General features: G+C 39.2%; 1 protein-coding gene across 1 annotated transcript; it reads right to left on the reverse strand.

Moving 5' to 3' along the window:
• Window positions 1-3,076: 3,076 nt before the first annotated feature.
• Window positions 3,077-18,726, reverse strand: GGH (gamma-glutamyl hydrolase). The gene is made up of 9 exons (XM_052787705.1): window positions 18,534-18,726; window positions 17,882-17,996; window positions 16,557-16,607; window positions 13,301-13,385; window positions 9,880-10,018; window positions 8,886-8,992; window positions 8,692-8,782; window positions 7,273-7,410; window positions 3,077-5,161 (listed from the first exon to the last, which is right to left on the reverse strand). The coding sequence occupies exons 1-9, from the start codon at window positions 18,673-18,675 to the stop codon at window positions 5,040-5,042; spliced, it is 990 nt and encodes a 329-aa protein (XP_052643665.1). The 5' UTR covers window positions 18,676-18,726; the 3' UTR covers window positions 3,077-5,039.
• Window positions 18,727-18,792: the final 66 nt, after the last annotated feature.

An 18,792-nucleotide genomic window follows, 5' to 3' on the forward strand; every position in this document is an offset into this window, starting at 1 on the left:
GGCCCTTAGGAGTTAGCCTAGTGTGAGAGCTGCTGAGTAAATCCCAGTGAAGTACAGGTATGTGGAGTTTAAACTTCCCAGTCTGAAGTTGAACTCAGGTGATTACAACCTGTTTACATTGGTGCCTCAAGAAGGTCACAGGGAGAAACTAATTTCCTAATGTGCTCCTAGCTAGAAAAGTGCTATTTCAGGCTTTCTGGTTTTGCTGATCTACTCTTCAGAAAAATACTAAGAAACTACACACATATAAAACCAGCTCTTGGACATGTACAACTGCAAAAACACAGTGAAATACCTTCCAGCCTAGATCATCAAAGGAAGCTTGGGAGGTACATAGTCCCAAGGCTAATAGTACTCAACCCAATTGCTTTGATGATCAGAAGCAACAATTACTAGAATTTACTCCTTTTGGCCTTTTGTTTTGCTTGCTTTTTGCTTTTCATTACAGAAAGCTTGGTTGCAAGGGATGTTTGTTCACTACATTTCTGAGAATCACAAATAAGAGAATTTGAGGGGTTTTGCTTAAGTTTGGAGCAAATGCCTTGTTCAAGTGCTCTTTCAAATACTGATAGCTATTTTTAGATGGTCTGGAGTTTTTTTGAATGGAAGGGTCTTAGAAATTTTTGGTTATATAAGAACTCACAGAGAAAGTTGGCTCTTAAAACATACTGCTTACATTATGAAACAGATATAAACATTATGAGGAAGTGATGAAAGCTGGAATAGTATCCTTATCAACAGGTGGCTCTGGGCAGGATATTCCTCACTATTTGCCCTATAAATAAGCACTGGATTAGGAAAAAGCCCTGCCCTGGGGAAAGACACAAGGCTAACAAGGGAAGGTAATTAATCACCTCATAGTATCTGGCAATCTGTCTTCCATGTAAGTACTCAAACCAAAATAATTTCAACAGGCATTTAGAAACCTTAATGGGACTTCAATGCTAGCCAACTCCTATAGCTTTTCTGATAATACCACCACCAGCTACATACAAGTGAACTCCACAGAAGGAAAAAGAAACCAACCCCAGATAAAATAGAATAAAAAATTAATTACTGCAATAAAAGTGGCTGTGAAATCTTCTCGTGTACACCCTCCCACCTCAAATCCAAACATTCTTAGAGTATGCACTGGCATGCAGTCTTCAGCTGCCTGATCACACACACAGCTATTTCTCTCCCCTTGCTTCGTAAGGGCAATGCAGAGATAACACACAACTGGGAAACTATTCATTATTGTTCTTCCTGGTTGTTCAAACTGTCTCCATACTTTCCTCGCTGTTCCAAGAAAATAACCACCACGTCCCTAATAGGCCACTAATTTCTGTGGAAATCTGCCCAGAAGTGCAGTACAGTCTAGCTTTCAGTACCATTTTGCTGAGTGACACCCACAGCAACGAATAAGGTGGAACTGATGATGAAGGGAGAAAGGCTAAAAATTAGCCTAAAAATAAGCTAGTCAGCATTGAACTGGGAATAGGGTCATGGCCTGCTCGGACACCAGTCTCTTGCTTTGGATTCACTACCTTGCTAGGAAATTTTGCACAGCTGGCCAGCCCAGAAGCGCTGGGGTTTGGGGTGGGTTGTTTGGGGATTTTTTCCCCACAGCACAGCTTGTGGGCTAGGCTCTTCCTCTTACTCTTTAACTCAATCCTTAGAGTACTTACTCAGGATATTTCTTCCTTGTCATTTCTTCCTTACCTGAAGGAATTCAGACTGGTCTTTCCTACCTCCCAGGCAAAGGTTTTTCTAAGCTCCAGTTCTCAGTTCTTCCCATCTAAGCTGTCCTGTTTCGGATGAACTAGTTTTGTATTTATAGAAAAAGGAACCAAGACAGATTCTGTAGCTATAGGGGAGGAACAATCACCTGAAAATAGTGATGTCATTCCAGTCACCTCCAGCTGATGCTCAAGTGTTTTAAATATTCACTGGAAACAAGATTTAATCCCAGCTGAATTAATTCTATGCTTGTGTACTCTCCATTTCTCTCCTGCAATCCTGCCAATCTGGCCAGTTACGCCAATATGTCTGCTCCCTTCTTCTTCCCCCACATCCCAAATACCCTGGTACATAAGTAAATACCACAGTACAGTAAATATCCTACTCAACATGTCACTTTAAACTTTTGAGACACCACCACACCCGATTACAAAATTGCATGAAATACTGGTTCTTGTAGGCCATCTGGTGGTAAAAGCAGAATAGTACAAAGAGAAAACCACTTCAAACTTTTCCTTCTTAAAGATGATTTAATATATTATCTGCAAGACACACAGGGTTACCTTCCTGATCAATGGATGTTTTTCCCACACAGCAGCAAGATGATTAGGCTCATAAGCCATACTCTGAATAAGCTGAGAGTATGGCCACAGGCTCCTTTTCTTCTCTCTGCAGCATTAATCCTAAAAGCTATGTTAGAAGTTCTGCCTGAGCAACAAAAAAAACATATTGCAAATCATATAGAGCAGAGAGAAGGTCTACTGAAACTTCGTTAAAACAAATTTTTAAACCCTCTATTTGGTGAGTGCTAGCCAATTCTGGGTTCCTATAGTTTGCTTCTGACTGGAAGAGAACTTGATGGAAGATTTCAGGTTTTATAAGGAACAGACAGAAGTTCTCATTTCACTGAACACTGCAGAGAGCAGTTGCTTTGCTTACAGCTCTGAGAGCACCCCCACCAGCTCTGCAACCCCCTCCCACCTTTGCAGGAGTTTGGCTGCCAGTGCACAAGCAAGCTCTGACACTATGCACCCGGAATGAGCCTGCTGTGAAAGGCTGCATCAGAAAGAGCTGTGGGCAGCCTTGTTGAAAGCTTCTGCCCCCTTGACTCAGCAGCTGCATTTAAGCACATTTAAGCTCAGGCCCTGGGCATAGGTCCCTGCCTGAGCTGTGCTGTAGGGATGTCTGTGCTGGACCATGGATCTCACTGATCCTGACCCTGACTTGCTGACATGACCATACCAAGTAGACACAGGTTACAGTAGCCTCCTGATTTATGACTGTCACGGATGGAAATAAAGACAATGACTGTTAATGCTTTATCCATGGTATCTTAAAGAGAACAAAACCACACATCTGCTTGAATAAATGTTTATTTCATGTATCATAGGAAAATCATGGATACCAACAAATAAGGCTTTACAAGATAAACGGTATCAAGGAAAGACACATACAAATTCACAATAAATCCACTGCTCTCATCATATTACACACAATATTGCTTACAGTTACACACTTAGGAACTAATTACTACCATTGCAATTAGCAGACTTTTCACTTGCAAGATTGATCCCTGGTTTTAAGGCTAAATCCTGTCCTCCTTACTTAGGCAAATTCTTAGAGCTATTCCAAAGAACTCAGTCTGAACAAGAAGTACATGACCGGACTTGGTTTGTGAGTACCTTAGCTGCTACAATTACATGCAACTGTAGAGCATAATCCTCTTTTTACACTTGGTTCTACTCAGGAGTCAGCTAATATAGTTAATATAATAAAGTCACCTATATTTAAAACAAGTTCCATTCCTGAATTTGGCTGATCTGACAAAGGTAGAAATAATCTGCAACATCACATGTTTAAGCTTGTAATTACCTGGCAGTGTCTTCCTGGTAGTCACAGTTAATGTTTCCTTACAGTTTTTTAACTAATGCAATTTCACATTCTCTTACGCAGTTGTTTCATGATAAAGAACAAGTTAGAGAGTCTTTTACTTGAAAAACCTGAGAAACATACCAGCTTTCTTCAGATACGGTGCTTGAGAGTATAGGGTACTACAAAACAGAGCTGAGGTATAAACCCGAATTCTTCATAAACTCCAGATCCCTGTTGATGTTAACAGAGTTTGGAAGCTGTGCAGTAGAGGAGAGTTATAGTTGATTGTCTCATCTTGGTTTCTTTTTGGACACCACACAAAACCACTCAACAAAATTTTCACTAAGTGTGCAGCAAAGCAAAGAAAAAAAAAGAAAAAAGGTATCACAGTGTATTGAATCCAACTGCTATTATCACATTATGTCAACATTAATAGGTTTCTCATATACACTCATCTGCTGTTTGAATTCTAGCTGCATTAAACTATCCAAAAGACAGAAAGAAACTACTGCCTTTAAGTTAATGGCAAACTACCTCTTGACTCAAAGTGAGAATTCTATCCAGTAGCTACAGGAAAAGTCAGATTATGTAAGAAATAATAAGGTTTACATTCTTTTAAATACAAAGAAACAGATGTCTGCATCTTGTATCTGTCTGCTGACTCCAGTTACTCTCAAATTCTTGGAGGATATACAAAACTGAATTTGAAAAGAACAGCAAGTGGAATCAAAACTTAACTATGCCCTCCAAACCTACTTATTTTACCTGATATTTGCAATGCCTAGTTTACACGGCATCCTCATATTTATGTAGACTTCACAAGGTATAAGCACTCCAAACAATGCTGAATGTACAAGAGAAACAGTTTCACAAATGGGATATAACATGTGCTTTTCAGGCAAAAATGTCTCCTTACTATCATGCCTCCTTACTATTTTGGTCAATTTTTCAAATGACAAAATAGTCCCTGTCAAGAACTTGGTTACATACACATATTTACAACAAACCCAAGAGTCTCATTTGTTAGATCATTTGAAAAGGATATGATTTTACTAAGCAATGTATCTAAGCCTCTAGTGTTACCATAGTCCACAACATTTTACAAAGATAACTCTCATATTTTAAAAAACATGAATACAGTGTTCTTCCTTGTACTAAACGTGATTACTTCCAAGTTTATAAGCATAATCAAGACCTCTTCCCTGGAAGAAAAATGCATTTTTCTGTAGCTTGCCTTAAAGTGTGATCCAAGACAATTATTATGTTATTGTATGTAAATTTTTATATTAATGGTCCAACAGTGCAGAAGAAACACAGGATAAATCATTGTAAAGGAAGAGAACTGTTCTGGCTTTCTGTCACATGCAGTGCACTTTATCAGCTTAATTACACAATGCTGGCAAATAATTCCATTTATAAATAGTAACACTGCACCTTTGACACTATACTCAATCAAAAAAATAGATTTGCTGAAATGAAGAAAATGTTCCTGTATAAATTGGAGTATAATTATAAATCAATTCTTTTGTTTCCTCATCTTCACTGGGGAAACGGTGCAGGCTCTTCCGGGCTGTAAAACATTGTAAAAGTACAGATCACTTTACTGTTACCCTCCTTGCCAGTGTCTTTCTTGGCAAAGTAAGTTATTCTGTGTAACATAACAGCAAATGGAATTACAGTAACTTGTATAGGAAAAACTGTGAAGATACATCTTCAGAAAGTTGGTTACAGCACATTTTATTACTGGGGAGGGAGAAATTTAATTATTAATTTAAAGCCAAGACTGTACAAAATATTTATCCATTATGTACTGGCAGTATCTACCAGAGGTACCAGTACTTGTAATACTGAAAGAAATGCATCAGCATATCAGCCTACCGAAGGCTGCAGTGTTAGCATGGACTGTGCTGGTGAGGACAATGAAAACCGAATCGTTGTCTGGTTTATCATGTTGGCAATTCTACACAAGTTAACATTAACGATGGATGGATATGAAAATGATATTTCAGTAGAATGGTTTAGTTATTAAGTGATCATAGATGGGTTTATTTTTGCCAGCTGAAAATAGTTTACTTTTTTCACCCCGTAGTTTATTTTTAAAGTTAAGGAAGACATTCTGCCTTACATTAGCTGAAAACATCAATTACTCATTGCCACGTCATGATACGAAGTGCTTGGTAGGAGCAGCTGTACACAGACTGCGGAGGTAATGAAGAATAACTTGTGATTTGTATATGAGATGGGGTAGACACATACAACTGGCTGACACAAGTTTGCTCTACTAGAACTGAAGGTCAACAGATCCAAAGCTAGTGAGATATCTGTGTGGTACTATGCACAAGCTCATTATATGTGTATACATATATAAAAGAACTCACATGCACTGTGTCTGAACAGGACTTATAAACAGAGCTGGCACTTATTTTGCCACATTCACTTGGATAATGGCCTGAGCAAGGTTACCTCTGCCGATAAGACACTGTGCAGACAGATACTAGAGAATGTAGCAAACAAAACTAGAAAACATGCTGCATTCTAGTATTATGACTACAAAAGAAAAAACAGACTCATACTATACTTTCTCCTATTTTTCTCTTTATTTTTGCCTTAGTCTCCTGTAAGTACCCTATCAAAATTCTTAAAACAAAAGCTTATGGATACTGACAAGGAATTTTACATGATTTTGCTACCTTTTCGCAAAGGGGAGTAGGACTACATTATGCAAAAAAGAGCCCTGAACTTGCACAAAGCACAACTCTTATTTCTACGCTCTCACTGACCAGGTCAGCACAAGTTGCATTTCTTTAAGCCGCTGTGTGTTTTCTCCCATTAGGTGACTCTTTTGGTTAGAGAGCAAATCTAGAGACCAAACTCAATTAGGTTGTTGATTATGTTCCTCACAGTCCCAATAGATCAGGTAAGACAATTTCACAAATAGTCAATTTAAAATATGAAAATTATTATTTCAGCAGAATGGTTTAGTAAGTATAAATAAAGGAACAAAGTAAGTTTGATCCTTTCAAATACTCTTGTATTTATATCCTGCTTATTTATAGCAAATAGACCAGAAGTGTCATAAATTATCAAAATTTTACACACGAGTTACTTCCAGCTTCTTAGGGTATAACCAAACATACTAGAAGCTCTGTAAAATTCAAAAACTTCTTGTGCTGTCTATAGTATGTAACTGTTGGGCACCATATTGTACCCCTTTGATACATCTGTATACTGCCCAAGCAGTATTTATAATCTTGGTGCATATATTCTGCAAGCAAAACTGAGAATACATTGAATGACTGTAACTCAGTTTGGAACTGAAGAAACCTCTAGAATTATGAATGGAGTATTTTTTTCATTTCACTGTCTTTGTGCAAGGGAGGCTAAAATGCTACAGTGATCATTCGAAATGGTAGAAAGTCACAGTACAAACAATGCTTTTGAGCCAATCTACTGAAAAGAGTTTGTGGAATTCCTGGCCTTTTGATGTCACTTTTACTAAGCCATTCTATTTCTAGTAGTCCTTGGTTTTTTAATAAGCCTATAAAGCTTGCAGAGTAATCTTCTCAGAAAGCAGTAAGAGGTACTGAACTTTGACAGCTGAAAAAGAGGTCCATCATCTTCAAAGATTTTCACTAATGCTTCACTCTAAAAACCGACATTTATAGATAATAAACTTTTTACCTTCATTAATAAAGAAGTCAGCTATATAATACGCTGCTCTTATAGCTGATGGGGAATGTGGAATGCCTGGTGAATTCTTCCACTCAAAAGGATTTTTCTCTGGATGCCACTGGACACCATAAATTGGGTATTCGTATGCTGCAACAAACACAAAGCACGTAAGCAAGGTCTATGCCTTAATAATTATGTGCTTAGTCTTACTGCAAAAGAAACTCAAAGGATAAGCTACAAAAATACCTCACTTAACAGTTTCACAAAAGCTTAAACAACAAGTTGAAACTCTGTTAAAGTCACAGTAGAACTGAAGGGAAAAAATGGATATTGTAATAGAAAGGTCTCGTTCCATGCAAGATTTTTGTACATCGCTTTTTTGATTATTCATTTCAGAATTTTTATATATACACACACACTAAAAAATAATGTTACAAGTGTACCAGTCTCAAAACTTCCTATCTACTGCCAGCATCGCTCAACATACAATATTCACAGCCATGCAGGGTATCCCCTGCAGTTCCGTGGGACAGATCCAAGTCTTAGGATCTCCTTAAAGGCCCAGTCAATCCAGAGGCAGCTCGCATCTGCTCTGTGCCAGGCCCGATACACACAGGGAGAAGCCAATCCTTAACTCTCTTACAGAGAACAGCAGCAAAGCAGCTGATGACTGCTCTGTGATAAACCGCGTGCAGGCACGGGAGATGTCTGTCATTAGCCTAATTAGGTTTTCTGATCAAACTGCTATTCTTCACTTCTGGAGGACAGCCAGTATGCCCTACAGAAGAATCCCATGGGCCGACAGCTGGGCCTTACGGTAGAGCTGCTAGTAGTGCACTGATCAAGATAAACCACTCCCTAAAGAGCTAACTTGTTTCTTAAGCTGAGCAAGCCTAGTGCAAAACATACACGACACAAGACGAGTAACACAAAAGGGTTTTGGAGGAGGGCAATTACCAGTATTGCTGCTAAAGTAACGAGGGATGTTGCTGTTACCTCAGTACCCTGAATTGTTCTTCCCATACAGGAAACAGATACAGAGCATCACAGGAATGCAAGCATAAGCAGACAGAAAGCAAGGTGCAGCAGAGGCACATTGCACTGTGAAGGGATTAAACTACTACAGGACGAGTGCTGTAGACTTCACATCACAGTACTCAAATATTCCAGTGCTAAAGTGTAACAGCATATCTGGAAGGGGAACAGCAGGTGAGAGAAGTAAGTAATTAGGCTCACAGGCATGTACTCAAAAGATAAAACATCCCCACAAACAGAGTATGTTCTTTACAGCCAGGGCACTGACAGGGCTGATGCTCACCCTGCTATTCTAACAGCAAGCTTGCAGTTCAAATTAACATCAGTGTCACAACACCTCTAAAGAACTAGTTTGTTACAGTCACAGTTTACAAAGGAAATTCATTTCCCTACCTTCCATGGTAGATATAAACTCCACTTCTTCAATGGTGTTAGTGGTCAGAACATTATAGAAATTACGAAGCTTTTCATTCTTTGTGAAATTCTGTGATAAGGAGGGGGGAAGAAAAGAGGTGTTATTTGCTCATTTATTTCTAGTTTTAACAGAGCAAATGCATTTGTGTTTAGGAAATAAAATGATCAAATACCTTCATGGAGAGGCTCCACATATGAAAGTTTGATGTCAACGGCTCAGTAGCAAATGCATGTAATACATCATCAGGGAAATTCTTGAATAATCTACTGTCTTTTGCAGCTATTACAAAGAAAAATGAAGAAAGGATGTTGTCCATTACCCAAGCTGCTAACAGATGGACTAATACTGAACATGAGACAAATTTAATAAAATACTGCATTAAAGTAAACTTCTTTCTGTGGTATAACTTTGTGATTTTAGAATACGCTGCAAGGAAAATCAGTGAAATAACTACAACAGATTTCCAATATGCTGTTACCACTGTCCTTCAGTCTTGAGCCAGAGAGGACCCAACTTTGCTACTTAAGTTCTCACTAAAATAAGCATCATTCTTTGCCACTCATTTCAGTCACTTTTCCATTCACAATGAGCACAAATGACAGTATTTGTGAATGCTACATGGCCGCAGATGGATTACTCACAAATTAAAGGATAAAGTATCAACAGAGGCCACATTTTACCACTGCTGCCAAGTGGCACAGCTTTACCTTAAGGGATCTCTCCGATTTCAGTACTGTACAAGTGGGACAGCAATGCTAATATTCATCATTAGGAAAGATGCAATTTGAAAAATTTTTAAAAAATTTAAAAATTCACCTGCTCTCCAAGTTTGATAGGTTTTGGACCCATTAAATTTGTTCAGCTCAGTAACAAAAAGGGACCTAAACCCACATTATTTTTGTAGGTCCAAATTATCAAATGACTCAAAGAGCCACAACTATGGTTTTTGCTGACTGCTGTTGGTTTCAAATGGCTTGTGCTCACATCTCTTTAGAAGTGATAGAGTTGCACTGACTTTATAAAAACAGTCATGGCAACCTAGTAACAAAGAATTTAACAAAATAATCATCAGAAACCTCCCAAACATTCACCCCTGCATATTTATCACGAACAAAACACAACACTTCTCAGCAAAACTCAGACATGAGATGTAACGGATTATTCACCTGAGGTAAAGTTCAGAGGGAGTGCAAAACCCTGTGTCTTGGTATTAACAAGTAAAACTTCGCCACTTGTGAGATACGTAAGCTCTTCGTGTCCAAGACATGTTCCCCATACTGGGAAATAATCTCCTTTATCGTTAGCCTTCAAAATAAAAAGCAACAACATAAGGAAAAAGTACTGAAGATTTACAGAAGGAAGACTGAAGAGAACTTCCTACTCTTTTCGCTTTCTCTTGTGTAGGTGAGAAATAAAACTACTACAGTAGTACAAATTGCAACCAGAGGAATTGTAACAGTTCAATTACAATTGAAATAAACGCACTCCCTTAGTTTGCCTCCTAAAATATGAAGGCTAGGGGATATACACATGTCCACTGAAGCTGTAAACTGAGCCTAATGTTGATATTAATTTGACTGTTCTGTTCTACCAATAAGTAATACTGAGAGCAGCCTATAAAGAAACCACAAAATGGCAACATTTCTATAAAAAAGGCAATCATAAGAAGGGGCACAAACCAATTTGTCACCATTTTGAGGGAAACCCTATTCATTACAATTCATACTTTTATATGAAGTGCATTATGATCACACAGCAAGGGCCCTCTGCAATGTTTGTATGCCTGTGCCCACCCATCTGTATTAAGAAAACATAAATCCTATTACTAGCATGGCTACAGTCTTCAGTAACATACTTATATGCGTGTTTAACTAGCAGGTTTGGACCTGTGTTCCAGAAAGATAAACTGTGAATTTAAGCAACATGAAAAAGTGACAATCATTTTCAAAAGAATAAAAATTGGGAATAAGTGCAAAAACAAGAGAAGAAAGCAAAAAGGGGAAAAGGAAATCAAAAAGAGAATACAGCTACCTTCCTGTCACTTAACTAAGCCCACTGTATATACACACAGTGGAAATTTGCTTTTTTGTATGGTTTATTCCTGATACTAAGTGCATATTAGAGACCGGGATGTTTCAGAACTCCTGTTTCTGTGAAATCTGTGTAGTCTTTCTTAACTTGTTTATAAACATCTTTAAGTTGTGCACACTCACACAAAGAGCTGCTGCTCAAAAGCCATTTCTGAGAAAGCTGAAATGACAGGCTTAAAATAAAAATGTTACCCTCCTGCATTACTGGTGGCATTATAATAAGAGCCCATATAACTACTACTTCTCAGAGCAAAACATGGAAGATTTACAGAAAGAAGGCTAATAGTTCTGCAGAGTTTTCATGACCACCATCATGCATGGCTAGAGACACAGAACTTGCAACTCCACTGTCTTTTCTTCCTGTAAGTGAGGAATAAAACCACTAATGGCAAAAAAATGGGCTACAGTTTAAGAACAATTACAACTGAACTGTAAATGTTTTGTGCCCCCACCCCCCTTTTTTTTAATAAACATTAGCCTGGAGGCTAAGCATATATTAAACAACACCCAAGACATCACATTTTAAAAACTATTTTAAAAGCTGGAAAACAGTATTCCATTTAGGTTTTTGCCTAGCTAGTAAAATTCTATTGACTTGGATGGGGATTAGCATTTTGCATCTTCAATTCATATTAAAGCAGAGCCAGACCAAGTAATTTCTCATTGTGAACATTTGAAAATGAAGGGAAAAGGACCCCTCATACACTTTAAAAAAAACCATAAAATTCAGTCAATTCTGTACCTGCTAATACACTCTTGAGTATTGTAGCTCACCTTACATTAGTAAAATTGCCAAAATTTTATAGCGTTAAGTCTCAAAAGATGAAAATCAAAGCACACAAACATCACAAATAGCACAGAAAAAACCCTAACTTATTATTAAGGGTTACCTATGATGAACCAAAAATTGTTTTCTGCCTTTCACTCACCTGAAGTACACATACCATCAAATAAACCTGCCTCTCCAACCATAAAATTATGACATAAGCAATTCAGTTAATCATTGTGAAATGTCAACAGAATTTCATAATAGTAGCACAAACCACAAGAAACCGTCACCCCAATACTGAATAGCAAGACACAGACGGCACTTAACACAGTGAGCAGTTTCAGAGAGACAGATGAGATTAATCATCTTACAAAAAAATGAGATAGTCTTTGCAAGATTCAGGTTTAAGGTGACTAACAATCACCACAAATAAAGACAGACAAAAGAAGAACAACACTGGTGCCATGAGGATCAAAGAGTAGGAAACTTAATTACTGAACTGCAACAGCCGACTGGTCCTATGAATGCCACTGCTTGCACTTTCTTCGCCTGCTGTTGGAAAGCTGGCAGTAAGGGTAGAAGAGGAATTCCTCACTGCCAGTGAGTGCTTCTACCATGGCAACGGTTTAAGCACTACTCATAACTGGCTCTAGAATTGGGCAAAGTTTGCCAAAGTATGACTTCTGTGACAATTTTAATCAATGTTAGCTGAAAATAAAAGAAGTCAGTAAAGAGGAAAAAGAAAGAAAATTTACATTTTTATTCAATGTGAATACAGAAGATCCTTAACAAATCATAAGGATTGTACATAAAGCTCAATGAATCTCCATTCCTTTCCACAATGCAAATTTTACTTCAAAATGTGTTGACTAGTATCTGAAAAAAACCCACCTCTTATGCTCTAAGAGAATTAAATCTTCAATAAGGATTCAGAGCCTTCCTGATGTTCTTTGAAAGAAACAGCTTTCCCAGAAATTTAATCTTTTCTTAATAAAGCTAATGATCATATAAATATTTAAAAATAATTAATACAACTTTTCAAGTATTCTTCCCACGTTTTTTTGCGTTATAAGTTAAGCTAGTGTTTACTTCAAAATTCTGCTATGTTTACAGTTACCAATGCAAAGAAATAGGTAAAATGGTATAACATGCTAATGGAGATCCCTCTTCTGCACCTCCAAAGATGTATTTAAATCTACTCATAGATAAGTGAGAATAAAGGTGTTTCACTAGCTATAACATACATGTGAAGGGAGGCCTTAATGTTTTATTATTGTAAATGGGTTTATTTGAGAGTCTCTCTATCATCCATTCCGAGTCTAAACTTTAGTCATAAGACTTCTACAAATGATTACATATGTATATCTTTGTTCAACATTTAATGTCAATGGATACTCTGCACTTTTGGAAGGCATTACTGTTACTTTATTGCAAGTTCCACACAGCCATAAAGGCCTAGGTATAATGAATAAATGATACTGTTCTCACCTGAAGAACTTGGGAGTTTAAGACCATGACACAACATATAATAGCAGAGGGTGTCAGAAGTCTGAATCTTAAACTATTAAATGATTTTTTTAATGCAGAAGCCAGCAATGAGCTACTACTTATCGGCTTACAGTTAACACACTGGATGCCAATGGAAAAACTATGAAAATATGAGCCTCCCTGTCATTTTGATCTCTGAACAGTGACAATAACAAGAACAGACCATTCCTTAGTAATTACCTCTAATGCCTTGTGGTAAAATATCTTAGCAACCCTGGAATATTCTGAAGTCTTAAGATCCACACCACCTCCTGGAAAAAGTACCCTGAAAGGCAACATCCAAGAATCTGATTAGCAACAGTGATCAAACTAAAACCTGGACAATGTACACGGAGAAAGGTCTGATAGTGGTTTTAAGGGTAGGATTCAGGTCTAGGTCAAGACACCTACATTTCAGGAATCTGTAGATAGGCATCTAAGCTTCCATTATGGACTGCAGGGATCTAGCCAGAAAAGTCAATGGAGACTCGAAGAGGTTTTCTAGAGCAGACACCTAACTGGTTGGTAGGTTGAACAGCCTTGTAGGCTCCACTGGCTGTACTGCCTAGCACTCCATTAATTATGAGTTGAGACAGCTAGCACACACACAGACAGCTAAGCTGAGGTGTCTTAGTCCTTAACTGAATCATATCCTGAATCTCAGTGTTCTTATGCTGAAGAATGGTTACTATCACAAAGTAGTGACCAAGCCTAGTGCAATGTAAGGAAGAGCAGAGTAAACAGAAAATACACAAAATAGCACACAGATTTCAGCTGGTAAACAAAAGGGTTGCCTGCCATGACTCTGCCAGATCCTGTCCTGACTCTTACCTGGCTCTCCCTACCACTTTAAAATCCTGGCCTCAATCTTAATTCATCCTGTTCAATTTCAGTAAGGAAGAATAGTGGCCCTAGCGGAGTGACCTTCTTATTGCAGACAACACAGATCAAAAAGTTCCCATTAAAAGGGAGAAAAAAAGTATGTTTGGCTGTAACCTTTGGTCACACAGGATCTAATATAGCCAAAGAAAACAAAGCAATCTCGGAGACAATTTCAAAGAAAGTGGACAATCTTTTTCCACCACAAAAAAAAAAAAAAAAAAAAAAGGAGACTCGGTACAAAAGAAGACAACTCAGTAGTGTCCAGCAGAGATTTCACACGTACACGTGATGACATGGAAAGTAATCAAGTACCATCAGAGACAGTAACATGAAATAAAGGAACTCTCTTCTGGGTGTAACTGGAACAGTACTCGCAGAACCGGCAGAACTGAATGTGTGAGCGCTCCCCAATCCACTGCAGCAGAACCCCAACTAGATTTACTCAAGCCACATCCTTCAGTTGTCAATTTTTTACCAAAATGGCTGAAGGATTTCCTCTACGTTTCTGTGCTCTGGAAACGTCAACCTGTATCAGTGAGATACTAACAAGCAGCTAGAAACAACTAACATCTCAAATGATCCCAAGCATTTGCAGAGCGAGTGTGCGTTTAAACCCTTGTGACCAGGTTTATTGTAAGGTGAATGACGCACAGGATCTTGCAAAAGCCACCAAGTAGTTGGTGGAAAAGAAGAGCAGTATTCACAAAAATTTAAGTCCGATTACTCTCCAGTGCCAATATAGAAAATGAATACAGCTGAAGGTATTTTCAAAACAGGCCAGATTATAGATTTCTACAGAGATCTAGTCAGACAAATAAGGCGATCCTTACCTGGAAGTGGTAGAAAATTCACTCCACCTGTTCCTTTTGTTCAACCCCCAAACTGGCCAATACTAATTAGGAAAAACAATTGTCATTTCTGCTAATGCAAAAAGGAAGTAACCCATTAAGTAGCAATGGTAATGGCTTGACATTGTCATAAACAGATTGAAATGCAACTACCTGTATTCCAGTATCTCTGATTAGAGCTGATGATGTTCACTGTGAATTTCAAAGGCTATCTCAGGAGTACATTGCTATATTCATAAAATTCTGTCTCTACTACCGTAAATTTCATTATTTCAAGAAGGTGGCATTTAATAAGAAATAATTTCCAACTGCAAAGCACCTGGAGCTAAGGCCTCACAACATGGAAGATCAATATATCTTCTTCTTATTCTAAGTTTCCACAGAATGGAAAGTCCTTCCCTCCAGAGATCTTACTTGTTTTTTTACACACAGCTATACTGTGGAAGCCATTAGCTGACAGCGGAGGGCAACAAGAGGAAATATAAACCATCCTTACCCACCTATATAGCACAGACCCAACTGCCAGTCACTGCAAAGACAGAAGGATAAGGGAACTGGATCTACTTGCCTAACACCCTCTTCTGCATTGAGGTAGGTGGTGAGGTAGAAGGAGTGGGAGACCCCATTGGTTAAAGTCCTGGCAACCAAAGAGAGGCTGGCAACCATAAGAAAGCGATGAAATGATTCAGTTTGTATCCAACATGAGCCACAGGGGAGAAAGTATCACTGTCTTATACTTGGTTATACCACAAGACTGTAAAGCCTTTGTGCACAGGGCATGCTATGGAGCATAAGAGGACAATGCTTTCCCCAGACAGCCACAGGTCTAAACCTGCAAGTTCTACACATGTTGATTAACATTCTAGTATATGCATAAGCTTAACAAAAATATTCATGGTTTAAGATGCTCATCTCATGACTACAAGTAGCCCAATCACATGCTATGGGCTCCCACACAATCAAGCCTGTGAAGCATAGCATCAGCTGATTTAACTCTTCTAAAGCACACTTTTAGCACAAGGCAAACATAAAAGGTTTTGACTTTGCTTAGTCCACAATTAAAATGTGTTAAATTAGATCACATTATCCCACATTTAAAATGTAGGAAGAACACATTTCTTCTAGGCAAACAGTTGCCATAGGTCGGCTGAAAAGTTTGTCTGACAAAGACCTAAGCCACAGAATCACAACAGGCAAGACAGGCCATTCAAGTAGCAAGAGAGAAAGCACCCAAAGAGAAAAAGGGTAGAAGAGACTGGAAATCAGAAACTTTTATGACAGAGGAGATACAGAGAGGACTGGAAGAGGAAAGAAAGGGTAGAAAGAGGGATGAAACACCCAGCAAGTGCTATTAAATACCAAAATTAAGGTGATCACTCAAATAAGGAAGAGGAAAAAATTAACAAAGCGGAAGTGGGCTATTTCACTTGTAAAATTGTTAAGCACTATAACGTCACTTCTGTCTGCCTACAGGCAAGCACAGGAGAATGCCAAGATGAGCCTTGGTACTGTTGGAGATTATCTGACATGTGCTCCTCAAGGAAGGAAAGGCAGCAGACCGACATCGGATGAAATAGTGCGCTCTCCGTCTTAGGGCATATTTACATGTCTGCAGCGCTCAGCACAACCTCTCAAGAGAGTAGAAAGGCAGTGTTTTTGGCAATACAGCAGAGCTCAAAACCAGAACTATCACATCTTTCAACAGAAAACCAGTGCTCAAAACTTACCCATTAATAGAGTGGAATATTTTATCATATTCTTCATCTGAAAGATTTAATCTGAAACACCAAGAAAATAGTTACAGAACACACATGAAATATACATATTTAACGACAAAAATATTATTGTTATTGAATGGAAACATGAGATGCAGGAAATATGTAGAAAGCATGCTTTAAACAGAATAAAATAGACCCAAATCAAATGAAACAATTCACTTGAAACAGCTCAGTCCACAAGATTGAAAATAGGGCCCTGTCAGGTACCATTCAGGACTAGTACTCTGAGACCCCTTTGCAGATACTCGTTAAATTGAACATTTACATGAACGGCATGGTGATTATTTCCTGCAGACCGGCAACTCCGGTTTCCAGCTGACTCTAAGAAGGGCAGAGCTGCAAACAGTGTGTCACACCCATTCTTCAGCAAAGATATAGTTGAGAGGTAGAAAGATGAGAAAGACCTCAGCATCAGCAGAACATCAGCAAACCAGTATGACAGCTCTACTGATGCAGAACTGATACACTGGGTATATTCAAAAAGTCCAGCTTGGCTGCATCTAATTTACTTGCCAGAATCAGAAGCCTCCATTCACCGATGAAGCTTCTGGTCAGCAAACATTCTGAAAGCTCCACCAGCTATGTAAGGAACACTGGCTTCTAATTCAGGCACTTAACTAGTGCCCTTATTGGACTGTGTAGATACATCCTATTGTGATTTTCTGCAGCTGCATTAGTATAGTTTTTAAGTTCTGACAATTACCATTTCAACATCTGATTTCAGTGCATTTACTATTTTATAGCTAACTGTTGGCTATGAAGCATTGCCAGTTCTGTTAGTACTCTGCTACTTTTTACCCAACAACAAAATACAAGAACACATGGAGTCAGTGACCCATAGTTTGAGCAGAACTGGATTTTGGTTTCTTCAAGGAGTACTGATAGCCTTCCTCCGTTACTTGAATTCTAGGACTACAGAATGTGACAAAAGATAGCATGTATATATGTATCTAGATAGCTATGTGTGTTTGTGGGTCACTACACATTAGACTGAAAGTAGCTAACCTCAAAAAACACTGATGCACACTATGGAGGGTAATTTTACAGGTAAAAAAATAATATTTTTCAAAGAAAGGTTATTATCATAAGAAGAAATATTAAAAATTACATGTTCCAGTCTGGTTTTATTCTGATTTCTAAAACTGTGGCATCTTCAAATAGTCTTTGAGGACCTCTAAACACCCAGAAAAGCAGCACAACTGCTTTCTGTGCCTCTAAGATGATACTGCTACGTTAAACAATTATTACCCACTTGTAAGGATACAAAAACCTACCTTATTGGCACAACTCGGGCACCAGCAGATTCCAAAAACTTCACATACGAAGCTGCAATATAAGAACTTCCAAATTTGTGGAACTTCTTGAAGTGACATTCCTGCGACAATATCCCTGAGGAGTCCAAGAAAGAAAATTAGCACTATACAAATAGCAAATGCTACACACCGAAAGAAAAATTAAACTCCAATTTCCTAAATGCCAGGTTACAGAGTTACATTTACTGCCTGAAAGAATTAAAAACACGAGACAACGGGGCATCTATGACGATGCCTAGTCACAAGGTACCAAATAAACACACATTATCTGACTAAGACTTAGCTCCCCTGCCTTAACTATTTAGTACTACAACTTCTCTTAAGTAAGTTACTAAGATTTTTAAACAAAGTATGGACAGAGTAACGCTATTTATAGAAGCTTTAACCAAACCTGCGCTCCGGGAGGCCTTTCGCTCCACACGGAAACCGGCAGGGTTTCCATGTCGGTTGTAGGAGCCGTTCCCTCCCCCGGGACGGCGACGGCAGGGTGCGAGGCAGCCCTCGGCCGCCGTGTCACGCTGGGCCGGCCGGTAATCCCCGCGGAGCGGCCGCCAGCAGCTGCGGCACCGCCACCCCCTCCTCCCGGCTGCGTCCCCCCCCCGCCGCCCCTTACCAATGATGGGTCTCTCGTTGCCCTTCGCCAGGCGGCCGCGCAGCACGAGGGAGGCTGCGGCGGCGCAGCGGAGCAGGAGGAGGAGGAGGAGGAGGAGGGTGGCGGCGGCCGGGAGGGGAGGAAGCCCTGCGCGGCGCCCCATGCTCACGCCGCCCGCCGCCCGTCAGGAGGGACCGCGCCGCTCAGCGCCCGGCCTGCGCCGCACTGCGCCCGGCCCGCCTGCCGCCGCGGGGCACGCTGGGAAAGGTAGTTCCGGCGG

This window comes from Harpia harpyja, chromosome 5, assembly GCF_026419915.1.
Source record: "Harpia harpyja isolate bHarHar1 chromosome 5, bHarHar1 primary haplotype, whole genome shotgun sequence".
Taxonomy (NCBI): domain Eukaryota; kingdom Metazoa; phylum Chordata; class Aves; order Accipitriformes; family Accipitridae; genus Harpia; species Harpia harpyja.

Excerpts from the sequence above, each read along its gene's own strand:
- GGH (XM_052787705.1), bottom strand. The coding sequence starts at position 18,675 with ATGGGGCGCCGCGCAGGGCTTCCTCCCCTCCCGGCCGCCGCCACCCTC. Across the intron at positions 17,997-18,533 it reads CAACGAGAGACCCATCATTG|GGATATTGTCGCAGGAATGT; the intron begins GTAAGGGGCGGC and ends TGGACTCCTCAG. Across the intron at positions 7,411-8,691 it reads GTTTATATCTACCATGGAAG|CATACGAATACCCAATTTAT; the intron begins GTAGGGAAATGA and ends TGTTTGTTGCAG.